General features: G+C 35.5%; 1 protein-coding gene across 1 annotated transcript; it reads right to left on the reverse strand.

Annotated features, from left to right (window-relative positions):
- Positions 1 to 5,523: 5,523 nt before the first annotated feature.
- On the reverse strand, positions 5,524 to 24,224 carry LOC135208460 (alkaline phosphatase-like). The gene is made up of 13 exons (XM_064240659.1): positions 24,012 to 24,224; positions 19,887 to 19,940; positions 19,243 to 19,323; positions 18,613 to 18,830; positions 17,047 to 17,220; positions 14,807 to 14,892; positions 14,159 to 14,264; positions 13,551 to 13,752; positions 12,731 to 12,862; positions 11,751 to 11,942; positions 11,177 to 11,296; positions 8,258 to 8,402; positions 5,524 to 6,090 (listed from the first exon to the last, which is right to left on the reverse strand). Exons 1-13 carry the CDS (start codon positions 24,085 to 24,087, stop codon positions 6,036 to 6,038), a joined length of 1,641 nt encoding a protein of 546 aa, XP_064096729.1. The 5' UTR covers positions 24,088 to 24,224; the 3' UTR covers positions 5,524 to 6,035.
- Positions 24,225 to 25,925: the final 1,701 nt, after the last annotated feature.

Here is a 25,925-nt window from a genome sequence, read left to right on the forward strand (position 1 = left end):
CAGTCGACGACTCGACGAGGCTGCAACCACAGAGCGCTCCGGTCGATGGCGAAAAGGCAGAGTTGCCATGTCGCAGTTTTCAACTTGAGAATGCAAAATTTCTTATCGTATCCGCCGTTGTTGCTTCCCTTGTGCTTTCCAACGGCGTTCATAATTTGATTGCTCTTTCCATAGTTATCGTTTTTGAACGAAGTGGTCACGGAGTTTTGATTTATATCAAGAATACGACGAAACATGGGTTTTACTCTCTCTTGAATGGAAAAGTAAATAATTCTTGTATGGCAACGTATATTCACTTCGCACTGAGATAAACAAGAAATTGTTGCAACAGATGACAAAATTAACCAACCATCTTACGGGACATGGGACAATATATCAGGTCAGGGTATAATGGGACTTCGTAAACTTCGAGATATGAGATCTAATACATTATTACCACCGCAAACGAAGTTGTAAGGTCTTGATTTTCTCTGTTTCCGGCACTGTTACCAAGATATTTTACACACTGAGTGATTGTGACCACCCCTAATTCACGTGGGTAATTAACCTTTGGTTGACATCGATGAGGATTTCAACATTCGACTCCATGGAAATTAATTCGTTTTTATATGAACTTTTGGGTTTTTAGACAGCAGACGGTTCCCAGAGAGAAAACGTACATGACGCTGAACAGTTGCGTAACTATGCTAATAACGTGGTTTGGCGGCATACCTTTTTTATCATAGAAATAGGTCTCGTCGTGATGTGGGACAGGTTACCTATGGCAATGCCCATTTGTATTATTTCTTCAAATATACGTTCATCATTTTCGTATATATGTTAACCACTTTGAACATTATGTTTTAAATATTACTTTTCGATTTCCATTGCGGCTACCACACCATAGTCTTAATGCTATAGATTTGAACAGTGCTGAGATTGATAATTATCATTTGACTCATAGTTACCAAAAGGAATATTCGTTCACATCTTAAATTATATAACTTTAATTCATATTTTCTGCGAGACAATAAGCATGAGTCACTTTAGATACTGGTCACTTGTGTAGTAAACACTTACGGGGAGGTGCAAAAAGTGCCAGAACTGTACCTGTTAAGAAATGCAACATCAGCTGTAAAGAAAATAAGTAATGATAAAACACAGCAAAACTAGAGAAATTTATTCGAAATGAGAGTCTGCTATAGGCCTAACCATGCAAAGCCTCAAGGCAATACACGGTGAATTTAATCTTAATGACCTTTACATGAATTCACCCGGAATCTTTCGAACACTCAGTTTTCTTCTCTCTCTCTCTCTCTCTCTCTCTCTCTCTCTCTCTCTCTCTCACTCTCTCTCTCTCTATCTCTCTCTCTCACACACACACACACACACACGGTTGCTACATCCATTCATATCAGACTAAGTTTCTGGACTCATACCAAGTAACTATGTTGAAAGCTGTGTCAGCTGCACGGCCGTTGCGGTCGTGTAATTTTATGTGATTACGTCCCAAATTTTCAGGTGGTTACTGAATCATTACTTCATCTATCTCAGTCTGCATCAGTCAAAATACAGAAGAAGAACAATTTCTTTTAAAGCTAGTCTTAATGTTTATTTTCTGGGTGCAGTTTAAGGGAATGCTGTAAAGAATATATTACCAAACTGTTCCTATTTCGTTTATACTTGAGTGAACGAAGTTTTTTACTGCATCTCTTACCATCATGGCCAGCGGCCATTCCAAGTAATTTTTGTGGAGTGGGTGTAATTATAGTTGATGACATCTGTTATATGGAAGCAAGTGTTAAAAGCAAAAAATTATGAGAAAAAACAAAATACATAGAGGGCGTGTGACAGGCCTAAAGGATGAAAAGTGAATGTAATCCAAATAAGAGAGAGGACAAATTCATGTTTTCATATCAATGCTAAACTTACAAAGCAAACGGAGAGAAGAAGGATGAGAAAAGATGACAAAAATAGAAATTGTCAAATCTGACGTTCAGCTCTCTGAATACTAACCACAGATATCTGTCGCGGCAGATCTATCCAGTTTCGGAGAAAAAAAAAAAAAAAAAAAAAACTGTAAGAGTTAGCAAAGTTTTGACACCAAAATGCCAAATTCGGAGACTGACTTTTTACTAAAATTCCGCCCCGGTTTTAGCATGCATATGGACCTTCATCTACACGGACAATTGTCTTTCGCTTTTTCGGACTGTAAAGGTTAACAAAGTGAATGTAAAAGATGTTTTATAATGTAAAAGCATTAGAAACATCTAAGATGGTCAAGATATTTTTAGCATGCATTGCCAGTCAGAACTCAGTTTAAATAATGATAAGGATGATGACTAGAGAACTTTTTAGAATTACTGAAGCAATTCTGACAATTTCATACGCGTATATATCGTATGTCCATTTACGAAAAAAAAATCAATAAAACGAAAACTGTAGAAGAGCGTTACAAAGTTGTGACAGATTATTAATTTTTTCCTTGCCTCCCCATTGTAAAAAATGAAATAATGCTTTTGTGGGAATAAAATCATCTGATTCTTGTGAACTCGAACCTAACACAAAGTATACTAAAAGAATTGAAAGCTGGACTCAAGTGAAATACAGTTTGCCTCTTCTGTAGAGCGGCTTTCAGTCCCCTGACTTGGTATTAATTAAGGCCTTCACATTTCGAAGCTCTGTTTTGTAAATTGTTGTTTTCCAAACTGTAAGTCCGGATAAGAACACGTAAAAATAAAAGGGGGATTAATATCAATCCCTCCTCTATAAGCTGAACCCTGATCATTACAATATACCCAATTTTTTACAACCCTCCCCACAAAAAAAAATTTTAAAAATAAAACACTTTCTGAATAAATGAACATGAAACCAGAGTCAAATCAGTAGTAACTTGACCAATAGCTATTTTAGTGAGTAATAGACAAACAGAAAGCCAAAATAACCAAATAAAAGCACGACTCCCTTGCCAGATAAAATAAACATCAATAATGATGAAAATGAAAATAATAACTCAAACATACACATAGTAGCATGAGTCTGTAAAGAAAGCTTTCGGGAAACTGTTCAATTCCCCTTTTCAATCTCTTTATCTTTTAACATATGCACATATACATAACTGTGGATTTGTTTCTCGAATGAAAATAATGACATCTGTGTTAACCAAAAAAGGACCAATTCATCAAATTCCATGAACAATTTACTGTAGGGTAGAGACAATAAAAGCATGCCAATCGCACTGAAAAAAAAAAAATAAAAGTCTTATTGCACTGCAGGTATCACTTTCACTGATGAGATTAGAGAGTGTGTCATTCATTTGATAATCAATGAATTAATTTACGGCCTCACACTGAGTAATGAAGAGTAATTGGGTAATGGCACTCTTACACGTGCAAATGGGGCCACTATCCAACCCGCTTGATAATGAGACTGGTTAAACCAATTTATTTGTACGCATTGTAATAGCTTGGATGCTGACGTTTAAAACGGTGTAATGCTCTCAGAGTACATAGACATACATATATGTAACAAATGAGTACGTATATGTAAACGCATATCTACTTATACAAATGAGTACGTATATGTAAACGCATATCTACTTATAATAATGTAGTAATAACAAATAATTAGGGGAAGAATAGAGAATGATATATCATTGGGAATTAGTGGATTTAAAGGCAAAAGTAGTAAATGAAATGAAAGGTTTGAATTGTAAAACAGAAGACCTGATTATACAGAGATGTCAAAAAGGATGGATTTGGTAATCCGGGGCGAAGGGAGACACGAAGTTGAAAACTGATGAAAATTTATGAATAAGTTCGAGTATCTTAGAAGATGCTGTCTAAACAAAATGCAAGTCGTCCTGTATCTGAAGTGAGTCGTCTGCAGATGCTCTTAATTATATCTATACATACATACATATACTTATATAAGTACGTTTGTAAGTAACTGAATAATTTACCATCAACATGAACACCTCCAACACCGTGCAATACAAGAGTCTTCTTCTTCTTTTCCTTCTTCTTCTTCCCGGCTTTATCCCTATTCGGGGTCGCCGTTTTTAATGAGTCTCTTCCATCTACCCCTGCCCTGTGTCATTTCCTCCCGTACTCCCTTCTCCCTCACATCATCTCTAATGCAATCTCTCCACCTGGTCTTAGGTCTTCCTCTCCTTCGTATTCCATCCACTTCCACCTCCATCACTTCTCTTGCCATGTGTTGCTCTATACTCTTCTCCGTGAAATACCAAAGGGCCTCTGCGAAACTCTACCACTCACCCCAAGTGTTTCCTTTGCTTTCACTTCCACAAATCTCCACTTATTCCAGGTGAAACTATAGTGCGGAGGGTATGTCCGAGCCATCTTCAACCTCAACTGGTTTTATGTTACTTAGTCTGAATAACTGATAAGTATGTTTTCAGAATAGTATGGTATTTAGAGCTAAAAACATACGCAATTGGGCACAGGGATCTATTCTGTGCCTGTAATTGCATAATCCGCAAATATGCTACTTTATATATTTATATATATATATATATATATATATATATATATATATATATATATAAATATAGTATATATATATATATATATATATATAATATATATATATATATATATATATATATATATATATATATATGTGTGTGTGTGTATATATATATAATATATATATATATATATATATATATATATATATATATATATATATATATATCTTTTTGCTGAGTTATCTCAATTTGACCAATCGTCGAGATAGTACACATAACATTTAAGCAGTAAATCTCCCCCCCCCACCACCAATCACATAAACTTTTATATTATGTGCAGATATATTTTCTTGAAACCGATCTCTCTATATATGGACGTATGACTTGTGCATAGGATAAAAAAAAAAAGAAAAAAAAGCATTTTTGTTTTGAAGTATGAAGTATGAGTCAGTCGCTTAATAAATGTGATATAGATTGGTTGCCCGCAGCTGGGGTTATATATATAATGCTGTGGCCAAATGATAGATGAAATTTTTATATACTGACCACTCATGAGTATTAGGAGGCGCATGATGTATCATATAAAGTAAGACGAAAGACTGTGTTGATTTGAATGAAGTTCCACGAAAGGCATGAAAGAAGCGTGTGAGTGACTTAGGTTTGAAAAGTCATTCAAGGCATAAGCCTTATATGAATATAGAAATAAGCCAATTCACTCTGCAGTAATGAAGGTAAATATTGGTCCTGAATCTGCCAAACTGTTAGTATAAATTATCGTATAGCTTCTGATTCACTCTCTTTTTGCCATTTTAATTTTCTGTCAAAGAAACTATTGAGACGGCTTTGTCTGTCCGTCAGCACTTTTTCTGTTCGCCCTCAGATCTTTAAAACTGCCGAGGCTAAAGGAATGCAAATTTGTATGTTGATCACCCACCTTCCAAACATCAAACATACAAGATTGCACCCCTCAAGCTTCAGTAGTTTTTATTTTTTGTATGGTTAAAGCTAGCCATAATCGTGCGTCTGGTAACGAAAGGGACAGGAAAAGGACTAACTGTATAACTTTCGCTTTATTTCCATTCGTTCGCACACTCCTGGAGTTTCTGCATATGTAAAATAAATAATAGGATTTTTGTATGGTAAACAAGCGCAATAAATTGTGAAGTGACTTGATTTTCGAATATTGTTTTCTAATTAATTCAATCTCATCATGTTATCATTACGTCCGTTATGACTTAAGCAAAGCAGTCTGAATATACCTTTCTGTTATTTGTAGTTTTCTTGCGCATATATATATATATATATATATATATATATATATATATATATATATATATATATATATATATATACATGGATGCAATGAAGCCTGCAAAGCAAAGCTGCGCGCGATGAAGCCATGGATATACAATAGCAACTATCAATGCTATATTGATATTAGCAATGTGCCTTCCTATTTTGACTTAAAATTCCTATCTTAAATAATTTAGGGGTTACCAACGTATCTTGCCGATTTACCATAACATTTCTATTTTCAAATAATGTAATTTTTAAAACGCGAAGATCATCATTGCTTATCTGACGTACAGAAGTGTAGTCCGTCGCCTACGCAGGCAGCGTATCTGAAAGAAAAGGAAAAATAAAATCAGTCATTAGCCATTTTTTTCCCATAGTATAGCACTGATAGTCATTCCCAACTATTATTATTATTATTATTATTATTATTATTATTATTATTATTATTATTATTATTTATTCCTCACAACTCTCATCATATTCAAGGTAAAGATGTTCCAAGCTTAAAAAGGAATAAATACATACAAAATAAAAGCCACAGGAATAGATAAATTGGTTTACAGCATCAGTACTTAGATGAAATACCAACAGCAGTGACTAGGATGACATTTCTATCCTTACAGATTAAATATTAAGCACGAATACTGAAGGGACTGAAAGCTTCTATATGTCATGATCATTAACACCTTATACATCCCTAGTATTCTGCTCTCCTTCCTCACCTACTAGATGTCAAATTATCCCTTATGGTTGAATGGGCTAGTCTGCCTTGCAAGATCTCAGTTTCGTGTGTAAGTGAGTTAGTACAAATGCTCTAGTTTAGACAGAAATCGTGAAGTGGCCAAGATACGTGGCAGCGAATACATCACAAGACCTGTCATGCTACTCCTTGGGTACGTTGAAACCGTTTCTTGGTGACTCAGGAGTCCTTGGATATAAAGGAATCTAAGAGCAGCTACTATAAATAGCCTTTTCGTCTCTAATCTCAGATATCGCCGCCACCCTCTCCCACCCAACCAGTCCCCCCTGGATCCCCAGTCCACCCGGAACCCGAAACCAGACAAAATGTCACCATTTGACTCATATTGACATAAAAAGCTACGTTAATATTTCAGGATTGAGCGTATGTCAGCAGTGTAGTATATCATAACCGGACGAATGGCTTATGAAATCAGGGTAAAATCAATTTCTGAGTGGATTCTAGATGGGCATATTTTCTGCGGATATTGATGATATTGACGAATACCTGACAAATCGCTGTAGTGGAATCCAGCATAGCCTTATCTTTATCAGTTAGATATTTGTCACCATCAAAGAAACAAAATTGGCTAATGGGAAGCGCTCTTGTTTAGTTTACGTGCGTTCCTTCAAAATCTTGTAAATGTTATTAACTATTATGGTGAAACGCGTTGCGAGATTGCGGCTAATAAGGGAGAGATTTCCCCTTCCGTGGTGTATCAACAAGTGTAAGGTCTTGGGTTTTAATATAGAAAAGACATTATATCATCACTATTCAAAATGTGCGCACAGCCACGTGGAATAAACGAAAAAAACAACATCAACTAATCAGGGAAGCCTTTGCATGTGCGAACAAAGACAAAACATAAAATATAGGCGAAAATAACAATTAAACATGGCCAAACTAACCAACAGAATTACAACCCTACAAAAACAGCAGTTAGGCAATAACTGGAAAAAAACGAGAATGAATTCCAGGACAAAAAAGACGAAAATAGTCGCAGAATAGAACTAACAAAATAATCCAAGAAAAAAATAGATTGTCATATGATTGGAAGCTGTCAGTAATAACTATAGTTTACAACTGAAGTCAGTAATATAAGTAGAACTGGTTGATTTTTGTCATAATATCCTTCATGGTATCCATGCCAATTGTTCTCGACGTTAAGGAATGAATAAGATATTGAATTATGGATTATAGATATGAACGGATGAATAAGTAATCAGTGAATAAATCGAAGTAGCAAATGCATGGGCTAAAAGCGAATAGTTAACCCTCTACAACGCTATGAATTTTCAGAGCATATGAGACAGAGCAAATATAGATTAATGTCAATCATTTTCATGATTCCTATAAAGCATTTTCCTGGCTCATTACATTGATCTAATATAGATTTGTCTTTAATTTTCGCTCCACAAGGAACGAGTTTTAGGTTTTACGGGAGACAGAAAAAGTCATTCAGCGGCAATGTATAGCTAATGAGACTCAGTTCAGATAGCATCAAGTGAATATAGTTTGTTGGCTCGAATAACAATCTCTCTTATATACACAGAAATTTCCTTCATAAACGTGTCTCATTTTGAATTTTATGAAATCAAAAAAATAATCTGAGAGATTCTTAAAGCCTTCACGGCGCTTATAAAGAAAACTAACCAGATTATAATAAAAAAACAAAAAAAGTAAATAAACATGTAAGCTAAGGAGAAGCACTTCCCAACATCTCTTTATATTTACCCCTTGTGGGTCACTCTCACCTGAGGGCGTGGGGGATATAGGCGTTTTCGTGGATTCCTGTGAAAAGATGGGCGTGAGGACCTCTGGCATAGAGGATAACATCCTCGCCTGCGTGGTGGGATTCGATCATGGGGACAGTGGAGGCGCCCATGTAGTGAGGATCCTCTGAAATAATGAAAGAAGGAGCTGAAAATAATAGTACACGTCTCTGAATTGTAAAATGCCTTGGGTTATACATTGTAGGTAAAAAAAAAAAAGCTTGGGCTGGAAGATCTGACAGAAAAGTTAACGTTTGTTTCCTTAACTAGGAGTAAGCCTACTAACTGCTTTGTTGTTGTTGTTCTTGCTGTTGTTCTTCTTCTTTGGGGTAGAAAAGCCTTATGGAAAAGTTTAGAAAGGTCTGAAAAAGGAGTTTCGCGTCGAGTTACAAGAATTTTTGGATAGGATATTTATGATTTATCTATTAGAATGAAAATGTAAAAAAAAAAAAATAAATAATGTGCATGTTGAACACTACAAAACAATTACTTCTAATAAAATATAGCGTATTTATTTCAATTTTCGTAGGTGAGACAACGCTCTATTTGACCGTAGATTTTAGCACGCACCCTGAGTAAGCTGGGGGACGGATCACGCCTTGTTTTACTTTGTCTGCAATAAATTGCGAACGAAAACAAGAATAAGACAAAACCTTCCAAAAGCCGTAGGAAAGCTTTGTCCATCGGTATATATGCAAAGCCGTGAGTCAATGTACGAACAAAAGAGAAGACCAAGGTAGTACCGCTCATAAAAAATTCAGCCACGAGAGATTTTCTCGGATCCATATTATTGCAAAAGTAAAATATCTCAGGTAGCAACGATGTTATTACCGCTGCACCTTGCGATATACCTTGATATGCCTTTGTTCTGCAGTAAGCGGTTACAACTGGTTCGCCTCGATCAATTCGAGATTTATAAATAGAGTTATGAAGAACGCTGAAGAAAGAACACGCGGCAGGTATCAGTGCTCTCGCCCCACTTCTAAGCACCGAATAGAAATCCGCCTAAGGTAAAAACTCATATTATGCGTCCTGATATCTTTTTTTTATTGCTATTATCATCATAACCTCCTTTCAGCCATATAAAGAGCTAAGCTTTTACCGGTATGTTTGCACGAAGTTTTGTGTTTGAGTGTATCTCAAAAACGGATGGACGAATCTTGGTGAAATAGGGTAGACATACATATATATATATATATATATATATATATATATATATATATATGTCGTGTGTGTGTGTTTGTGTGTGTGTGTGTGCTTGTGCTTGTGTGTGTGTGTGTGTGTGTAATCCTCTTCAGATGATCAAAATCCGAATAAATTGATCAAAAGCTGTTATTTTGCGTTATTTGTTTTATATATTTCTCATACTGTACTTCATAAACAGCACGATTCTTACAATGAGCTGTGTAACTTCAGATTCCTTATCCATGTTCACTTATCCCTTTTGATATTTTTAACAGATCAAGATCTTGAACAATAAAAAAAACACTGGCTTAAAAAAAAAGCATATGAGGTTTGCCAAAATCCGTTCATGCTCATTTGACTACGCATTCCTTATGCCTTGAAGTACAATATAGGTGTACTCCAGCTCACTGACACTTCCTATGGAAGCAATATCTAGTCTTCAGCAATACGACTGACCTGACGATTTGGTTGCTGTTGGCCCGCAAGAAGAAAAGATTTCTCTGCCCAAGAGCTCATTTTCCTTGGGAAATGAGGCATTGACATACCAAAGAACTGGCACTTCTTACGGCATCAATGCTTGGGCAGTACCCATTACTAACGCTGCAACAGCAGTCAGTTCTGACTGACCTGACTATGACATTATGACATATGTATGATATATGTAAGATATATATTATATATTATATAATATATATATATATTAAATTATATATACATATATATATATATATATATATATATATTATATATATATATCTTTGTGTGTGTGTGTGTGACTGTACAGGTGTACCCGCACATAACTAATGCCATAACATTCATGATTAGAGTTAATAACTAATGTTAATAATATTATATCCTACTGTAGTTAGCTACTATTCACCATTTTCTACCAATAAAATTGAATGAAGAAAAAGGATAAAAACAGGAGAAATGTGCGAGCTATTCCTCTTCGAAGGAAAAATAATAGAAAAATGGCGTAAAATGAAAGATGCGACAGAATTTTAAACCTTGATGAATCCGTTTATGAATCCAAGGAAGTTTGGTTAGTTAGTGCTTAAATTAAATATTTTCTTCGTATAACTACTTCTGCGTTTTCTATCATATATATGGGTAACTACAGCACCCACGTTAATCTTTCGCCGCTAGTTCTAAGGAATTTTCAGACTTATAAAGTTTCGTTATGTCTGGCGAATATAATGAAGTGTATGCTCAGAACTATAAATTAACCATTAAGAGAATTATTTCTTTAATGTAAGCAACCAAGTGATGAAAAATGGTAAGAACATCTCTCTCAGGGAAAATATATGTAACCTACCCATGTGAACTCTCTCGAGAGACTGAGAGTTTCCAACCTTGTGATTGGCTTATCAACAGCCAATCAGGAGCATCGTATAGGACCGGCCTAGACATCAAATGCACGGTTGATGTGAATCTACCATAGTAGATGTCCCTTACTATAAGTATATCATAGTTTAACCAGACCAGGGCCCGAAGGATTAGATATTTTTACGTGGCTAGGAACCAGTTGGCTACCTAGCAAAGGGACCTACAGCTTATTGTGGGATCCGAAGCACATAATATCGAGAAATGAATTCCTAATCACCAGAAACAAATTCCTCTCATTCCACGTTGGCAAAGCGGGGACCCGAACTAGGGACTACCAAATCGGTAGGCGAGAACGTAACCCACTGATCCAACGAGGAACTTGTCCCTTACCATAATCCTCCTGAGATGGGTCAGGCCTTATGTGATTCTCTTCACCTCTGTATCCGGGTCCGTTGGTGTACATGAGCGTTGTGAAGGGCAATCCATCAACGTCCGAGTAGTCTCCAATACCTGAAAGACGAGTGAATAAATGATTCCAAAACATCTTATATTTAATTGGCCTTATATTCTGATTTTGTGCAGAATTGCTTTCGCTCCTGTTGTGAAAATGGAATCCAACTGAAGCATTTTCACCTGATTTGACAGACTTGATAATCTAAATCTTGCTCAATAAACAACGAATTGTGTCTGTTGATCATCCTTGGGCTTACGTTTCTAACCACAACATTAATAAACAGCCATTAACCCTAACATTAAACCGCCATTAACCACAACAACGGTTAATACCATCTTAAGTATGATACCAATCATAACACTGAATTACTTGAATTACTCTCTGCTAAAACAGCCATGGGACTACTCTGGCTGAGAGGCCTGATCAATTGACTCTGATCACAGCAGTCGCCCATTTCATTCATTCGTTTATTTGACGTTTTCGTCTCGAGTACCTCCGCCAAATTCTTACCAAGGATATCATTTTGTCTCTCGGGGTATCCATTGATGACGAGGGGCTGCGAGTGATCTGCAGTGACGATGATGAGGGTGTCTTCAGGGTTGGTCATTTCGTTGGCGGCTGCGATGGCCTTCTCGAATTCCAGTGCCTCCTCCAAGGCTGACCTGTGCTCATTCAGGTGGTGGGCTCTGTCTATGTTTCCACCTGGGGAAGAGATACGTCAAATTAGTATTATAGCACAGGGTGTCCATAAATTCCCAGTACCATTACAAGTATTTATTGCTAAGAAACCATATAACAAAGAGCAATACAGTTTTTTGTAGAATGTTCTACTTTTACTCAAGTTTACATTCAGAGCACTTCATTAAACTGCATTACTCTATGTTACATGGTTTCTGAACAATAAATACTTGTAATGGTACTGGGACTTTATGGACACCCTGTAGATTACACTGTCCATTTGTCGTTCTTGTTGTGTATTTCCAAAACTAGCTATATATATTTATATTTGTTTTGGCATAAATGACATCCTTGGTTGATTTTATTTACAAGATATAGGCTGTCAAATCTAGCACTAGGGCACTTTCGGCCATTCAGCACTACAACTGGAAAGCGAGCTAAAGAGATTCAGGAACCAAAAGAAATAAAGCACGAGGATTGCAAGGTGGAACTGGGAGAAAACAACACATTTTCACTAAGAAGTAACAGTTAATGGGCGTTTGACAGGACGATTGAAGAAGGAAGTGGGAATGGAGGTAAAGTAAAAGGTTGAAAACTGGGACCAAGAGACAATGTAAACAACTATTAGCATTGCCTACTGTACACAAAACACTTCGGTGCACTCAAGGGATTAACCTCTACGGAGGTTGCACCTCAGGCTTAGAGGGATAACTTCCTACTGTCAGCCTTGTGAGAGCTCTGTTTAAAGCTCATTCTGGCTAAGAAAGAAACGCCAGATAATAATGATAATAATAGCAATCATAATAATTTACCTTCGACGAAAAGGAAGTATCCCTTATCGTCCCTCTGTAGGACCTCAATGGCCTTTCGAGTCATTTCCTCCAAGCTAGGATTGCTAGGGTCCTTATCGATGGCGTATGCCATGTGGCTCCAGTCAAATAGTCCTGAAAATGGTATTATGCTTTTTGAGAATCACGTACCAGATGTGTAGGTAGCTAATAATTAAACAATCAAATTATGACCTAGACCTTTTATCTTTCTAAAAATGTCTCCCAAAAGTTAATCTTCTAAAAAAAGGTATCCACTTGAATCTATATCCCAAATTTCATCGAAATCTTTTTAATACATCTTGAGAAACCATGCTAATGTCTACAAAATACACAAACGCACATTCACCCAGGCGGGCAGGCATGGGTGGAAAAATTACTTCCTTCAAATTCTTTTAGCGGATACGACAGGTACTCGAAAATTAGATCTTTTTAATAATTTACCATGAAGAACATAACACTGATGCACAATTTCGCTATAAGCTTTCATGAAAGTTCCTAACCACAACTATGCGCTACGTCTTTAGAACCCAGATTCTAACAAAAATGCTCAAAATCTCTAATTAAATGTGAAAACATGAAAATTGACTGTCTACGCTAGAGCTGCCATTTATTTTAGGAAACATATATATATATATATATATATATATATAGGATATATATATATATATATATATATATATATATATATATAGTGTACATATGGATTTATGTCTGTAGAAAATCGTCTGTGCTTTATTACGATAAAAACTTCGAAATACTTTTTAAAAATAAGCAGACTACGATTTGCCATGAAGACAATTACCCATGAGATACTGTGTTGTAGACGTATCCAGCGACATGAGTTGACTGCGGTTCCAGACGTACGAGGAATTCCCGATCGCTGTCTTTTGTTGAAGCCAAGTTGCGATCAAGTTCTTCCCGTCGTCTCTTTTGCCTCCGTCCCCGCCTTCAGGATCGTCCACGCCTTTCGGAGTGAACTTCTTGCGCCCACCGCCCATTATGACCTTCAAAAGTTCAAGTCACGTACTAGGTGTTTACTTGAACCTCTATCAATACAGGATATTGTTTTAAGTGTGTGTGTGTGTGTGTGTTCCAGGCAAAAGACTTTGTTTTATGAAGAATAATATATATGTACTGGGGTTTTATTAATTGTAAGTAAATATTCTTGCATATACTAGGGTACTTCAAAGAAAATTAACACCTAATAATTACCTAATGTTTACATATCCAAAATATTATGTAATTTAAACCTAAAAATGATAGTCGACGATATAAACCAGTATTAATCAAATATCGAATAGAAAATGGAAGAATAAAACTGCCCATGAGAATTCTTATCAAGTGTGATTTCGCCATTCGAGAAGTTATTCGTATATCTATAAGGTGCCTCTGAAACTACTAAAAGATCACCTTTATTTGTGCGCCTGTGTCCCCAAGGACGAGTTGTTCAGCTATGTCGTCACATAACTCAGGGTCCCCACCGAAGTCATTGATGTCGTCATCACTCTCCCAGTGTCTGCGGTGAAAGAGAAACAGATGCCGGAATTGTATGTATACTCTCTCTCTCTCTCTCTCTCTCTCTCTCTCTCTCTCTCTCTCTCAGTTTTCACTTACACGTTTGCACTCAAAAACACACTTAATGACACAGTTCCTTTTAATTAAATATGTACCACCTGAATTAAGAAAAAATTTACAAGCAAAATCACTTAAGCTGACTAATATGTTTATTACAATAGAGAAATAATTTTTTTAATGAAATTTACAATAAACATGCCGATAATGACGTAGTTTATCATGATTTGAAGATCCTTTGTTTACAACTTCTTGGATGATTTTAGAACACTTGACTTTCGCGCTTTCTGTATCATCGTAGTATTTCTGCAAGCTATTGGAATCTCTGGTTCACGGCCCTTTCGCATGACTTTATAATCCTTGTTTTACATCGTTTCCGGTTATATCACAGAAGATGACGTTCACAAGGATATAAAATTCTTCTTATTGTCGTAAATATCATTAAGAAAGCAAATTCTTCATGACTGGTGACTACCTACAACTTACCTTTCAGCAGTGTGGGCGTAGTTCCCTGCGGGCGAAGCATGGGTGACTCTGGTTACTGTTACAACTCCAGTGGATTTCCCAGCATCCTGTGCAAACAAATGACAGTTAGTCACACAATCAGCGTGCTTGAACATTCATCTTGCCACTTCCATTTCCTTATGCTTGAATAAATACGTTTAAATCCAAATATCAGATCAGTACAGAAATGTTAGGTCATAGGTACTAGGAATTATGTAAATTTGGAATTATTACCAGAATTTGAGCTGCGAGTCACGTGGCATATAGTATCAGGTTAGACAATGCATAAACTCTGAGATCCATCGTAAGGAAGTGAGTGCTTGCTAACACTAATAACCTTCATTGTGTCCAGCCAGAAAGTACCCTTTTAATTAATTCTTTTATCGGAAAATAAATCAGATCGTATCATTCTCTCTGTCGGGATGGGAAAATTTGGTCGATATGATTTGTCCCATCAAAGCTGTACGACGCTTAGGGCTTGAGTACAATTAGGATGAGTTAAAAACCGAATCATTGCAAAGGACATTTTATGCGTAAAATCTGTCCATTTCCAACATGACAGTGGTCAAGCCAATTATTTTGAGGGGTATACATGTACCTTGGAGTTAACTAAATTCCAAGTAACTGTGCATAGCAAAAAATGAATGACATCTAAATTTAACAGTATTGTATAATAGCGTACTTAATAAATCCCCAGTTATTCCAAGTAATGGTGCTTAAAATTGATGGCAATAAACCTAAAATAAAAACAAATAATGTTCTTAGCAAAATAAATTTCATGTAACGCAGTATTTTTTCGATCTCTCTCTCTCTCTCTCTCTCTCTTCTCTCTCTCTCTCTCTCTCTCTCTCTCTCTCTTCTTAGGTTGACAGTCACTTTATCAAATAGGCTTACATAAGAGCTCTCCTAAGACTATCTCTTAGGCCTATATTTCTTTTTATCAAATTAAAAAGTCTCGTTTATAAGAGTTCAGAGGTTATAGTTCCAAGTTCCTTCAAAGATTCATGAACTTATTATCGTCTTGAAGGAATATTAAATTCGGTCTGTTGAAGGAGAATGGCATCTTTATATAATGACATTGTTTGTGAGTGTGCTCCGTTGCCACATATACACAATGATAGGGATATCATTTACAAGCATAAGTAGAAGTTCTTTCAGTCATATACTCTCATTTGTAAAGCTGCGCTTTACAAATGAGAGTACATTCTATATGAAAGCTAAATTTTTTTTTTACTTACCACTTACTTTCTTAGTTTTCTGTAAAAATAAGAAACTATTAAAATGGCTATATGTCTATCCGTCCACACTTTTTCTGTCTGCCTTCAGATCTTAAAAACTACTGAGGCTAGAGGGCTGCAAATGATATGTTGATCATCCGCCTTCCAATCATCAAACATACCAAATTGTCGCCCTCTACACTCAGTAGTGATATTTGATTTAAGGTTAAAGTTAGCCATGATCGTGCGTCTGCACCGCTATAGATGACAACATGAAAGTTTCATGGGCCGCACCTGAGAGTTTCATACAGCATTTACGCTGTATAGGAAACTTCTTTACAGAACAACCATTCCATTGGAGGCATTGCAAATATTCTTGGATACAGTTTGTTCTCTCAAATATAAGACAGCAGATTTCAAGAATTACATTATTACGAAATTTTAGAGTAACATTGGGCTCAACTGGCACTGCCGAAATAAAAATGCTCGAACTCAAACATTATTTACCATGAATTTCATGTCCCAGTATATGTGAGTCAACCTAACTGACAGGCCAGACGGAAATATCATTCCTCTTAGCTTTATTGAAAAAAATAATAATATATAAAGAAAGACTAACAATATATTTTAGACGATTTAAACTAGAAAATCTAAGTGTCCTTTCCACATCCGGAAGGAACATTGAACTATATCCAAGAAATTCGTAGCATACATACCCAAGGCACGTAATAATAATAATAATAATAATAATAATAATAATAATAAGAAGAAGAAGAAGAAGAAGAAGAAGAAGAAGATAATAATAATAATAATAATAATAATAATAATAATAAGAAGAAGAAGAAGAAGAAGAAGAAGAAGAAGAAGAAAGAAATAATAATGATAATAATAATAATAATAATAATAATAATAATAATAAGAAGAAGAAGAAGAAGAAGAAGAAGAAGAAGAAGAAGAAAATCTAATTATCACAGCAATATCGACAAGAAACTCCTTAAGAATCACCTGGAAATTCTTGAGAATGGAAGTGGTGTGGAATTGAGGGACATTCATGGCGTCGCAGTCTGCCAGAGGGACATTGGCGTCCACGCCGATCGTAGCTTGATTTCCCTTCACGCCGCTCAGGTAGGCCGTGGAACTCGCTGCCGAGTCGGTCACTTGCTTGTCAGCGCTGTATGTCTGTAGAAATAAGTATATCATAGTTTAACCAGACCACTGAGCCGGTTAACAGCTCTCCTGGAGCTGGCCCGAAGAATTAGATATTTTTACGTGGCTAGGAACCAACTGGCCACCTAGCAACGGGACCTACAGCTTATTGTGGGATCCGAACCACATTATATCGCGAAATGAATTTCTATCACCAGAAATAAATTATTTTGATTCCGGTTTGGTCGAGCCGAGAATCGAACCTCGGACCACCAGACTGGTAGCCGAGTGCGAAAGCCACTCGTCCAACGAGGAACTGTATGTCTGTAGAAAACTGTAGATATTGAGACGGAGATTTGGTGGCGCAGTACAAATTCTAATTAAAATGACTTGCGAATTTTTAAGGCTATTTTTTCACTCAGTTAACCATAGTTCTCTAAGTATTCTTTGCACGACCGTACGAAGGATAAGATTATTTACGGAATATGTTTGTTTATATGGTGTTTTTACGTTGCATGGAACCAGTGGTTATTCAGCAACGGGACCAACGGCTTTGCGTGACTTCCGAACCACGTCGAGAGTGAACTTCTATCACCAGAAATACACATCTCTCACTCCTCAATGGAATGGCCGAGAATCGAACCCGCGACCACCGAGGTGAGAAGCAAACACCAAACCAACCACGCCACTGAGGCGCTTTTACGGGATATGTATTTGGGAAGGGGTTCAGAATTAGTACTATATACTGCAACAGCAATACAATGTGACGAACGGCTTGAAAACATCACAGGAACATTTCAACAACCCACAACCTGAAAGCGTAACCAACTAGATCTTGTAATAGAACCGGTCTGTACAGTTGATTAAGAGAAAACCTTAACCAACTTAAGTCAAGGAGTTACAAGGCTTATTTAAGCTATGTTTTAATGTGCGTTAAGAGGAAATCCTTTAATTTATTTCCATTGCTAAAAGAGCTGCTATTGCAAAGATACCAGTAAATTTAAGGTAAGGATGTGATGTGCTTCAAGCATGCCTATTGATTAGGTACCGTTAAGAAAAGTTAGGCTATACAATGTAAACCTGTTCGTTTACCACGAAATTAAGTTTTATAAACCTCACTGGGGCTAAATAAAATAAAAATTTTTGAAAATAAGTCCGAAAAAGAACAAAAATAAAAAAAGAAGTACTATTCATGCAAATATTCTGCAATTCCAGTACAGACTACTAATTTACGTACCGTTAAAAGAGAAGGTTATATTACTGTAAAGTTGTTTATTTCCCACGGAATTGCGGTTTTTAAACCTCCGTCGGGTTAAAAAAAATTGAAAATAAGATATTAAACGATTCTGGAAACCAAAAAAAAAAAAAAAGAAAAAAACACGAGTACTCAAGGAGATATTCAGTCATCCCAGTAAATAACTCTACCTTAATCAACGTCGAGTAGGGGAAGGTCTCGTAAGCCATGACCTCGTGTTCATAGCGACCGGTGAGCTGTCCCTTCAGGAGCCGGGCCGCGGTAAGCGTCGAGATGGATGTCCCGTCGCCCAGGAAGTAGATGACATTCTTGGCCTGCTTCACGATCGGCTCCTTCTCCAGCTGGGACTGCAACTCCTTCTGCATCTCCTGGTTCCAGTAATGGCTATCTGCAAGTACAGTCGTGGAAGTCTTCATAAAGGTGGCTTCGTGTAGTGTTTTTTAAGAGAGAGAGAGAGAGAGAGCGGGGGGGGGGGGGGGGGCGTAATATCCTATCCCTCAATAAAGAGATACTATGATATTGATGGAATTATTTGAAAAAGACTGAAAGATAGGTAGTTAAACAGATAGTAGAAGAGAGTGAGATAGAGTTACTTAAGATAGGTAATCGTTATACCCTAGTCAACGTGGCAATAAAATATACATGCATACATAAATACATACATACATACGAAAAACGGTTGTAAATCATAACCTGTCTGCTTTCCTTTGGTTTCCTGTATTTTTAATGTATAAGGATCACGTATAAAATTTGATCATCCTTATATATATAAATATAAATATGTATATACATACACTAACCTTCAATAACACTGGAAGGAGCGCGATTCTTCTTGAGTAGCCTTGAGCTACCAGTGACGTGGAGGTGATCCTGATCCTCATCTGTGATTCCAAGGGAGATGAGAAATAACGTAACATTTCTTCATATCATAAAATAGATACTACTAAATGCTGTATTACAGGACGCATATCAATCACCTATATATATAATATATATATATATATCGACTATATAATATATATATATATATATATATCTATATATATATATACTATATATATATATATATATATATATATATATATATTTTATAACATATATATATATACATTATCTATAATTATATATATATATATATATATATATTATATATATATATATATTATATATATATATATATGCCAGGACTGTTAAACTAAACTTTAGCTTCAAAACTTAAACTGAATACTTGAAGACCCAATGAATATTCCAGAGTTAAGGTATTTCAGACACCTAATGAAAGCAGTTTTACTAAAGGAGGCATTTTCTTGTTTCTAATTGAGATGAGTAGTATTTTTGGATAAAAAGAAAAAAAGCAGCCACATTAAAGAAAATTATCATAATAACTAACAGTAAATATAACATCTGAAGCATTACGAGCATTATCGTTTATTTTTTAACTTACATGTATTCCGAGTTCTGTTTTTCTTCTTTCCTTTCGCTTTCCTCCGAGGGTCAGCTGGAAAAAATATGAAATTAGAATGAAATGTTTTCCTGGGGAAATAAATGATCAAGTTGCATTGCAAAAGAGTAAAATAAATATGTCTATCATAAGATAGTTTGCAAGTACTTAACCTAAAATATCAAGGCTTCATCAACAGACAGATATAACTTCCATGAACATAGAGGCATTTTTTGTCATTAAAATTGCAATGCGTTCAGTTGACATAACTGCCTATGACAGTTAATGAAAATAGCGTTATATCAGAACCACTTGCACTTTGTGGACAAAGTATCAGTTTATAACAAAAGCAAGATTACTTTATGGAAATATCTTTCATAACACTCAAAATCTGCTGATAAATTCGATAAAAATTTAGGAAAAAGTTAATTTACTGCTTGTTAGGAGGTAACAAAAAAAAGAATAAAACTCAAGGATATGGTCGATTTTCAAACCCTATTGAAGCAAGACTAGCAGAAAGGCATTTGCAGCACAGTATATGGACTGAAATCACAAACCCTAATTTTTAGAGTTTTCTATTCTGCCAAAGAATTGCCAAGAAAAAGGTAAAAGGAGAATGCAAAAGGAGACATATATACACTTGCGACCAATGAGTAGAGAAGCCACCTCCTTGTTTCATTCCTTGTCTTGGTGTATAGAAAGGACGGTTAGTGTCCCGAAAAATGGTATAAAAAACAAGGAAATTTGTATCTTTCCAGTTTTCTCCTTCCTGTAAACTATTAGTATGGAAGCCACCTCTGCTTTTACATATTTTATGGTACAGCCATAAAGAATACAAGAATTTGGAAAATGAATATATTATTCATTGCTAATGTACTTAAATCATTGGCAGTGCCGTTAACAATTATCTCAGAATGCACTTTTTTCCCCACTATTTAATCATTCTTTACACAACATTTTCAATGATTAAAATATGGCATTTAAAGATGTTATAAATGATTTTCTATTACAATGAAAGCTTTTTACTTTCTTATATGAAATGTGCACTTTGCTGAGAATGAGGCCACAAAAATCTGCAATAAAAGGGATACAAAATCCACTCGTAGTAAGAGAATTAATTTATGCAGTGACATATGTGTGTGTGTGTGTGTGGTGAGAGAGGAGGAAGAGAGAGAGAGGAGGAGTAGAAGAGAGACCGAGAGAGAGAGATAGAGAGAGAGAGAGAAAAAAGAAGAGAAAGAAGAAACGAGGGGAGAGAAGAGAGAGAGCAGTTTGCACTGCCTATAATTAACTCTTAATTTTCTTTAGCATTTATAACTTTGCATATCTTTCAAGTGGCAGTAACAAAAGAGAAAACTTCTTCCATTAGCGATGAATGACTGCCTAATGGAACATAAGAGCTATGACTGGTACCTTGAAAACTATTTTTTTAAATATCTACGTTTTATTGTAAAAGATTTGTCCTTATACCCCGTCACATGCAAAAGGTTTAAAGTCTTTGCATATTGTTTAGACACCATTTTTTTTACTTATTTACACGTCCATGCCAGTGAAACAAACAAGTTACTAGAACTATAGTTACAGCTTTATTATTTACTATAGATACCTTTGCTCGTAACGAAGACATTGAAAAGCTACTTTGTGATGCATATAAACAAATGTACTACAAAAACCGAAAATTAGATTACCGTGGATGCTTGCTGAAGTGGATATTATCTAATATCACTCATACAGTGTTTCTTATCAGTGAATGGAAAATAGGTAGTATAGTGTTACGTTCTTTTTTTTGTCTCACTTCTTATCTGAAAGTCTGCGATAGCTCTATTTCTTGTTCATTATTAACAAAGTGATATTTTTTTCATGAAGAAAAATATACAGCAGTGGTTGACTCTCTCTTCTCTCAATGTCTCTCTCCTCTTCACTCTCGTCCTCCTCTCTCTCTCTCTCTCTCTCTCTATATAATATATATATATATATATAGATATTTATTATATTAGATATATATCTATATAATATCTATATATATAGATAATATAGAATATATATATATTTAAATATATCTATATATATATATATATATATATTATATATATATATATATCATATATTATATATATATATATATTATATAATATATATTATATATTATACATACATATAATATCCCAGCGTCGATGAAGTGAGATTTTTGAAGAGAAATGCATAGAGTAATTGCGGTAGATTTTAGCACTGCAAAACAGGAAGTTGTTGATATAAATATGACAATACTACTTACTACTTCCAGAAATGTCCGTTGAAAATGCAAAAAAGTTAAGCTAAAATGATGAATACTGGAAAAGCATCAGGAGTATGAGAGATTACACGCACAGCGTTACTGTATGGTGGCTATAACCAAGGAGGTTTAAACAGGATGGAGGTGTCACAGGTCAGTGTCCCTATACTAATCCGTGAAGCCACCAAGGAGTTACCTCCTTATTTATAACATAGCCAAGTGTCTTGACAAGGTGTATATGGCATATCAGAATGAAGGGAAGCTTCCAAAGGGAAAAGGTGACAGAAGGGTTTGTAAGTTGTAAGACCTGTAGCATAAAGAAATGATGTGAAGGAAGAGCAGTGTGGGTTTACATAAGGGTGTGGGTATCAAATGTCTGTAGCGAAGCAGTCAGGTGAACTTTATATGAGAAATTGGGAAAAGGTCAGATATGGTATAACATGGTCCGCAGAAACATTTACGATGATGCGGAGGGTATTTACGATGTATGGAGTAGGGTATGCACCGTGCAGAGCAGTCAGGAGATTTTGCGATGGAGCGCTCCTCGTTTTCGATTACTTTTGGCGGGTGCGTAACATGCTTGTGTTAAAGTGCGTAGACCATTGGATGGTTTTTTCTAAAGACAAGAAGAGAGAAGCCAGGAAAAAGATGGAACATATGATTGCAAGGTTGTACAATAAGAAATGGATCATAAATGCCGTACAGAGAACTAGACTGTAAATGTTTCTAAAAGGAAATAGAATTTGATACCAGTGGAAAGTATTGAGTCGAAGTAATGAATGTTGATATAGATAATGGAAAAATGGAAGTTGTTGCTTTATGATAGGAAGGAGAGAGGAGAGAAGAGGATGAGATCAGAAGGTGGCTTGTAAAATGCTTGACTAAGCACATTTTACTACTCAGAAGTGAAGTGTTAATAGTATCTGCAAACGATAGGAATAGGTGAACGCTGATGGAATCTCCTGTTGGCGGAAAAGAATGGGTAGGAAATGTAGATACCAAAACAATGTTCAGAAGGAAAAAAGGTGAGTCTGAAAAGATGGGTTAGAATGGACTGGAGTATGTGGTCGCGTGGTGGGCGGTGGTCTGTGTCAACAGTTTATTTGGATGAGGGAGAAGATAGAGAATGGGCAGGATAGATGGGGGAAGTATAGTTGTTGAAATTGATGGGTTTTTATAATAAGGGAATGATAACGGTTTTTTACTTCATTCAGTCGTTAAAGGGTGGACAATTATGTGTATATATATATATATATATATATATATATATATATATATATATATATATATATGTGTGTGTGTATATACATATATATATATATATATATATAATATATATGCAGTATACGCGTTTTTAAAGCCACCCTGACCCCAGGATAGCCAGAATATTGCAAACATTATTATTTCTTAGGATAAAACAGAGGCACAGCCAAGCTTTTGGGAATACATAACTTTCCCCATTATCTTGGTCACTTACCTATAAAATAACTTACCTATAAAATAATACAAAAAATAAAGAGAAACAATAAGAAAACTATACTGATTTACTATATTCTAAAAAATATTAAAACAGCTATAATTGACAACACTTCAAAATAAATAATATAACGTAATAAAGGAACATAAAAACTAAGTTAACTGCAAAGCAAATAATTCAGATTTTTTAAAATTCATCAGTCCAACATTGAATTATCATAGACAACACAGAATATGATCACAAGAATTACGTATCTATTTCTCCGATTTGAGATGTATGAATCTGCAATAAAACGCCACACATGCAAACCCCGTATTTTCAGAAACTCTGAGGAAAAGATAGCTTCGAAATGAAGGAAGTGCAACACGACTGTACTAACCTCGTGCCCACGTGGCATCCACGAGAAGTGCCCCAACCAAGAGGAGGCACAGCAAAAAACGGACCGACCTCGCCATCTTCAACAACGCAGCGGCCTAGCTAATTGCTGTTGAGCAAACTAATAGAATGAGGAGAAGAGCAAAGAGAGGGCGAAGGAAAAGGGGATGAGAACTTCGCAACAAAGATGGACGAGACCTGGAGAGGAGTGTCGCAGGGTGAGACCCCAAGAGGACTTTTATACGAAGAGGCAGGAGGCAGCCAGGGAAAGATAGGCGAGGCCAGAGATGCCAAGTACAGATATTTCGGACGAAATATCTGGGATGACGAAAACTTCATTTGTCCTCTAAAACTGGGTTGTTTAGATTGTGGATATTATGTAAATTTCAAAGGTTATTTAAGTACGGTTTTTTTTCTCTCTCTCTCTCTTTCTGCTCACTGGTTACAAATGATAACAGATCCGCGCTGTCTATCACTGTTCTGCAGTGATGTCTTTTTTTCTCTTTCATTCTTGAATGACCCGATTAGTATCAGTTCAAGTTGAAATACTAATGTCAAATTTATAGCTTCGAGAGATTATATGATCATTTTTGTACATGACATCAGAGAATTAACCAAGAAACAATTAACAAAGAATATAAATTAATTATATGAGAATAATTTTTTGAATTACAACAATAAGATAAATTATAGAATGAGTACTATAAAGGGAGAGTATTTCTTATAAGTAGTGGATGCTTTTATTGACAGTTTTCCCAACCATGACCCTAAGGTCAAAGAATAAGTTTTCTCAGCTATGCTTTTGAAACCATGCAGAATAAGTGGTGCTGATTTTTTGGAAAAGCCAACTATGAAAATGTACGAAATAGTAAAATAATTGGTATAACTCGGTCTTCACAGATGGTTACTTCTAAAGAGCCAGGAAAAGTAGTGTTAGAGGTGAGAGAATAAGTATGTTCGACATGGAAATTATTTAAGATATTATGCCATAAGGTCATGAATTTTCTAACTATTGTTAAAAGTTTACGTTTGAAAATAAGTGTTGTTTTATCAAGAAGTCACTGTGTTGTTATGAGCCAGTAACTCAAATTGTATTGTTGTACGAAACAGCTTGGTCATCATATAGTATACTTGAAACTGGAGATTGGAAAGCAGTTCAAATGTCATTTTGACCAACTTATCGACTGGCATACGGCTAAAAGTTCTAAAGTACATGACACATTGCTTGTTGATTAACTAATTTATGAAATTTAGGCTGTAAGCCAGGTACTTGGGAACTTTCAGCCACCCAGTGCTTCTAAGAAGTAAGTTTAAGGGCGGATCATCCAATCAGAGGACAAGGATTTTCCAGCTAGAATATATTCCTATGTTTTATGGAATTCTGTTTGAAACATCTGCTCAACTGGCATTGACATCTTTTTTTAGGTGTTGTAAGCGGGAATTAATTTCAATGTATATGAGTTTTGCTTAAATTACAGCTGTTTTACATTGCTTACTGTTATATAGAGAATTCCCTTTATTTACTCAATTATCAGTTTTCTCTATAGAGAATATCCATGTCAGATGAATTTTGATTTTAGCAGTCTTTCCAACTGCTAGACATACTTAATTCTATATTAAGGAAAATTTTAGGATAAACAAGAGAGCGTTTAATAGATTCGAGGAACCATTTTATCTTATGACTTTCCTTAAGCGGGAAATATTTGTCGTCTCATTGGCTGGTAAGACCAGCCTTACCCGTGATTGGTTGTTGTCTACGGTGACGTTTTACTACGAAGCATTTTCATATATATATATATATATATATATATATATATAAATATATATATATTAAATATATTATATACATATATATATATATATATATATACATATATATATATATATATGTATATGTATGTATATGTATGTATGTATG

The sequence above is a fragment of the Macrobrachium nipponense genome, chromosome 35 (assembly GCF_015104395.2).
Source record: "Macrobrachium nipponense isolate FS-2020 chromosome 35, ASM1510439v2, whole genome shotgun sequence".
NCBI classification, from domain to species: domain Eukaryota; kingdom Metazoa; phylum Arthropoda; class Malacostraca; order Decapoda; family Palaemonidae; genus Macrobrachium; species Macrobrachium nipponense.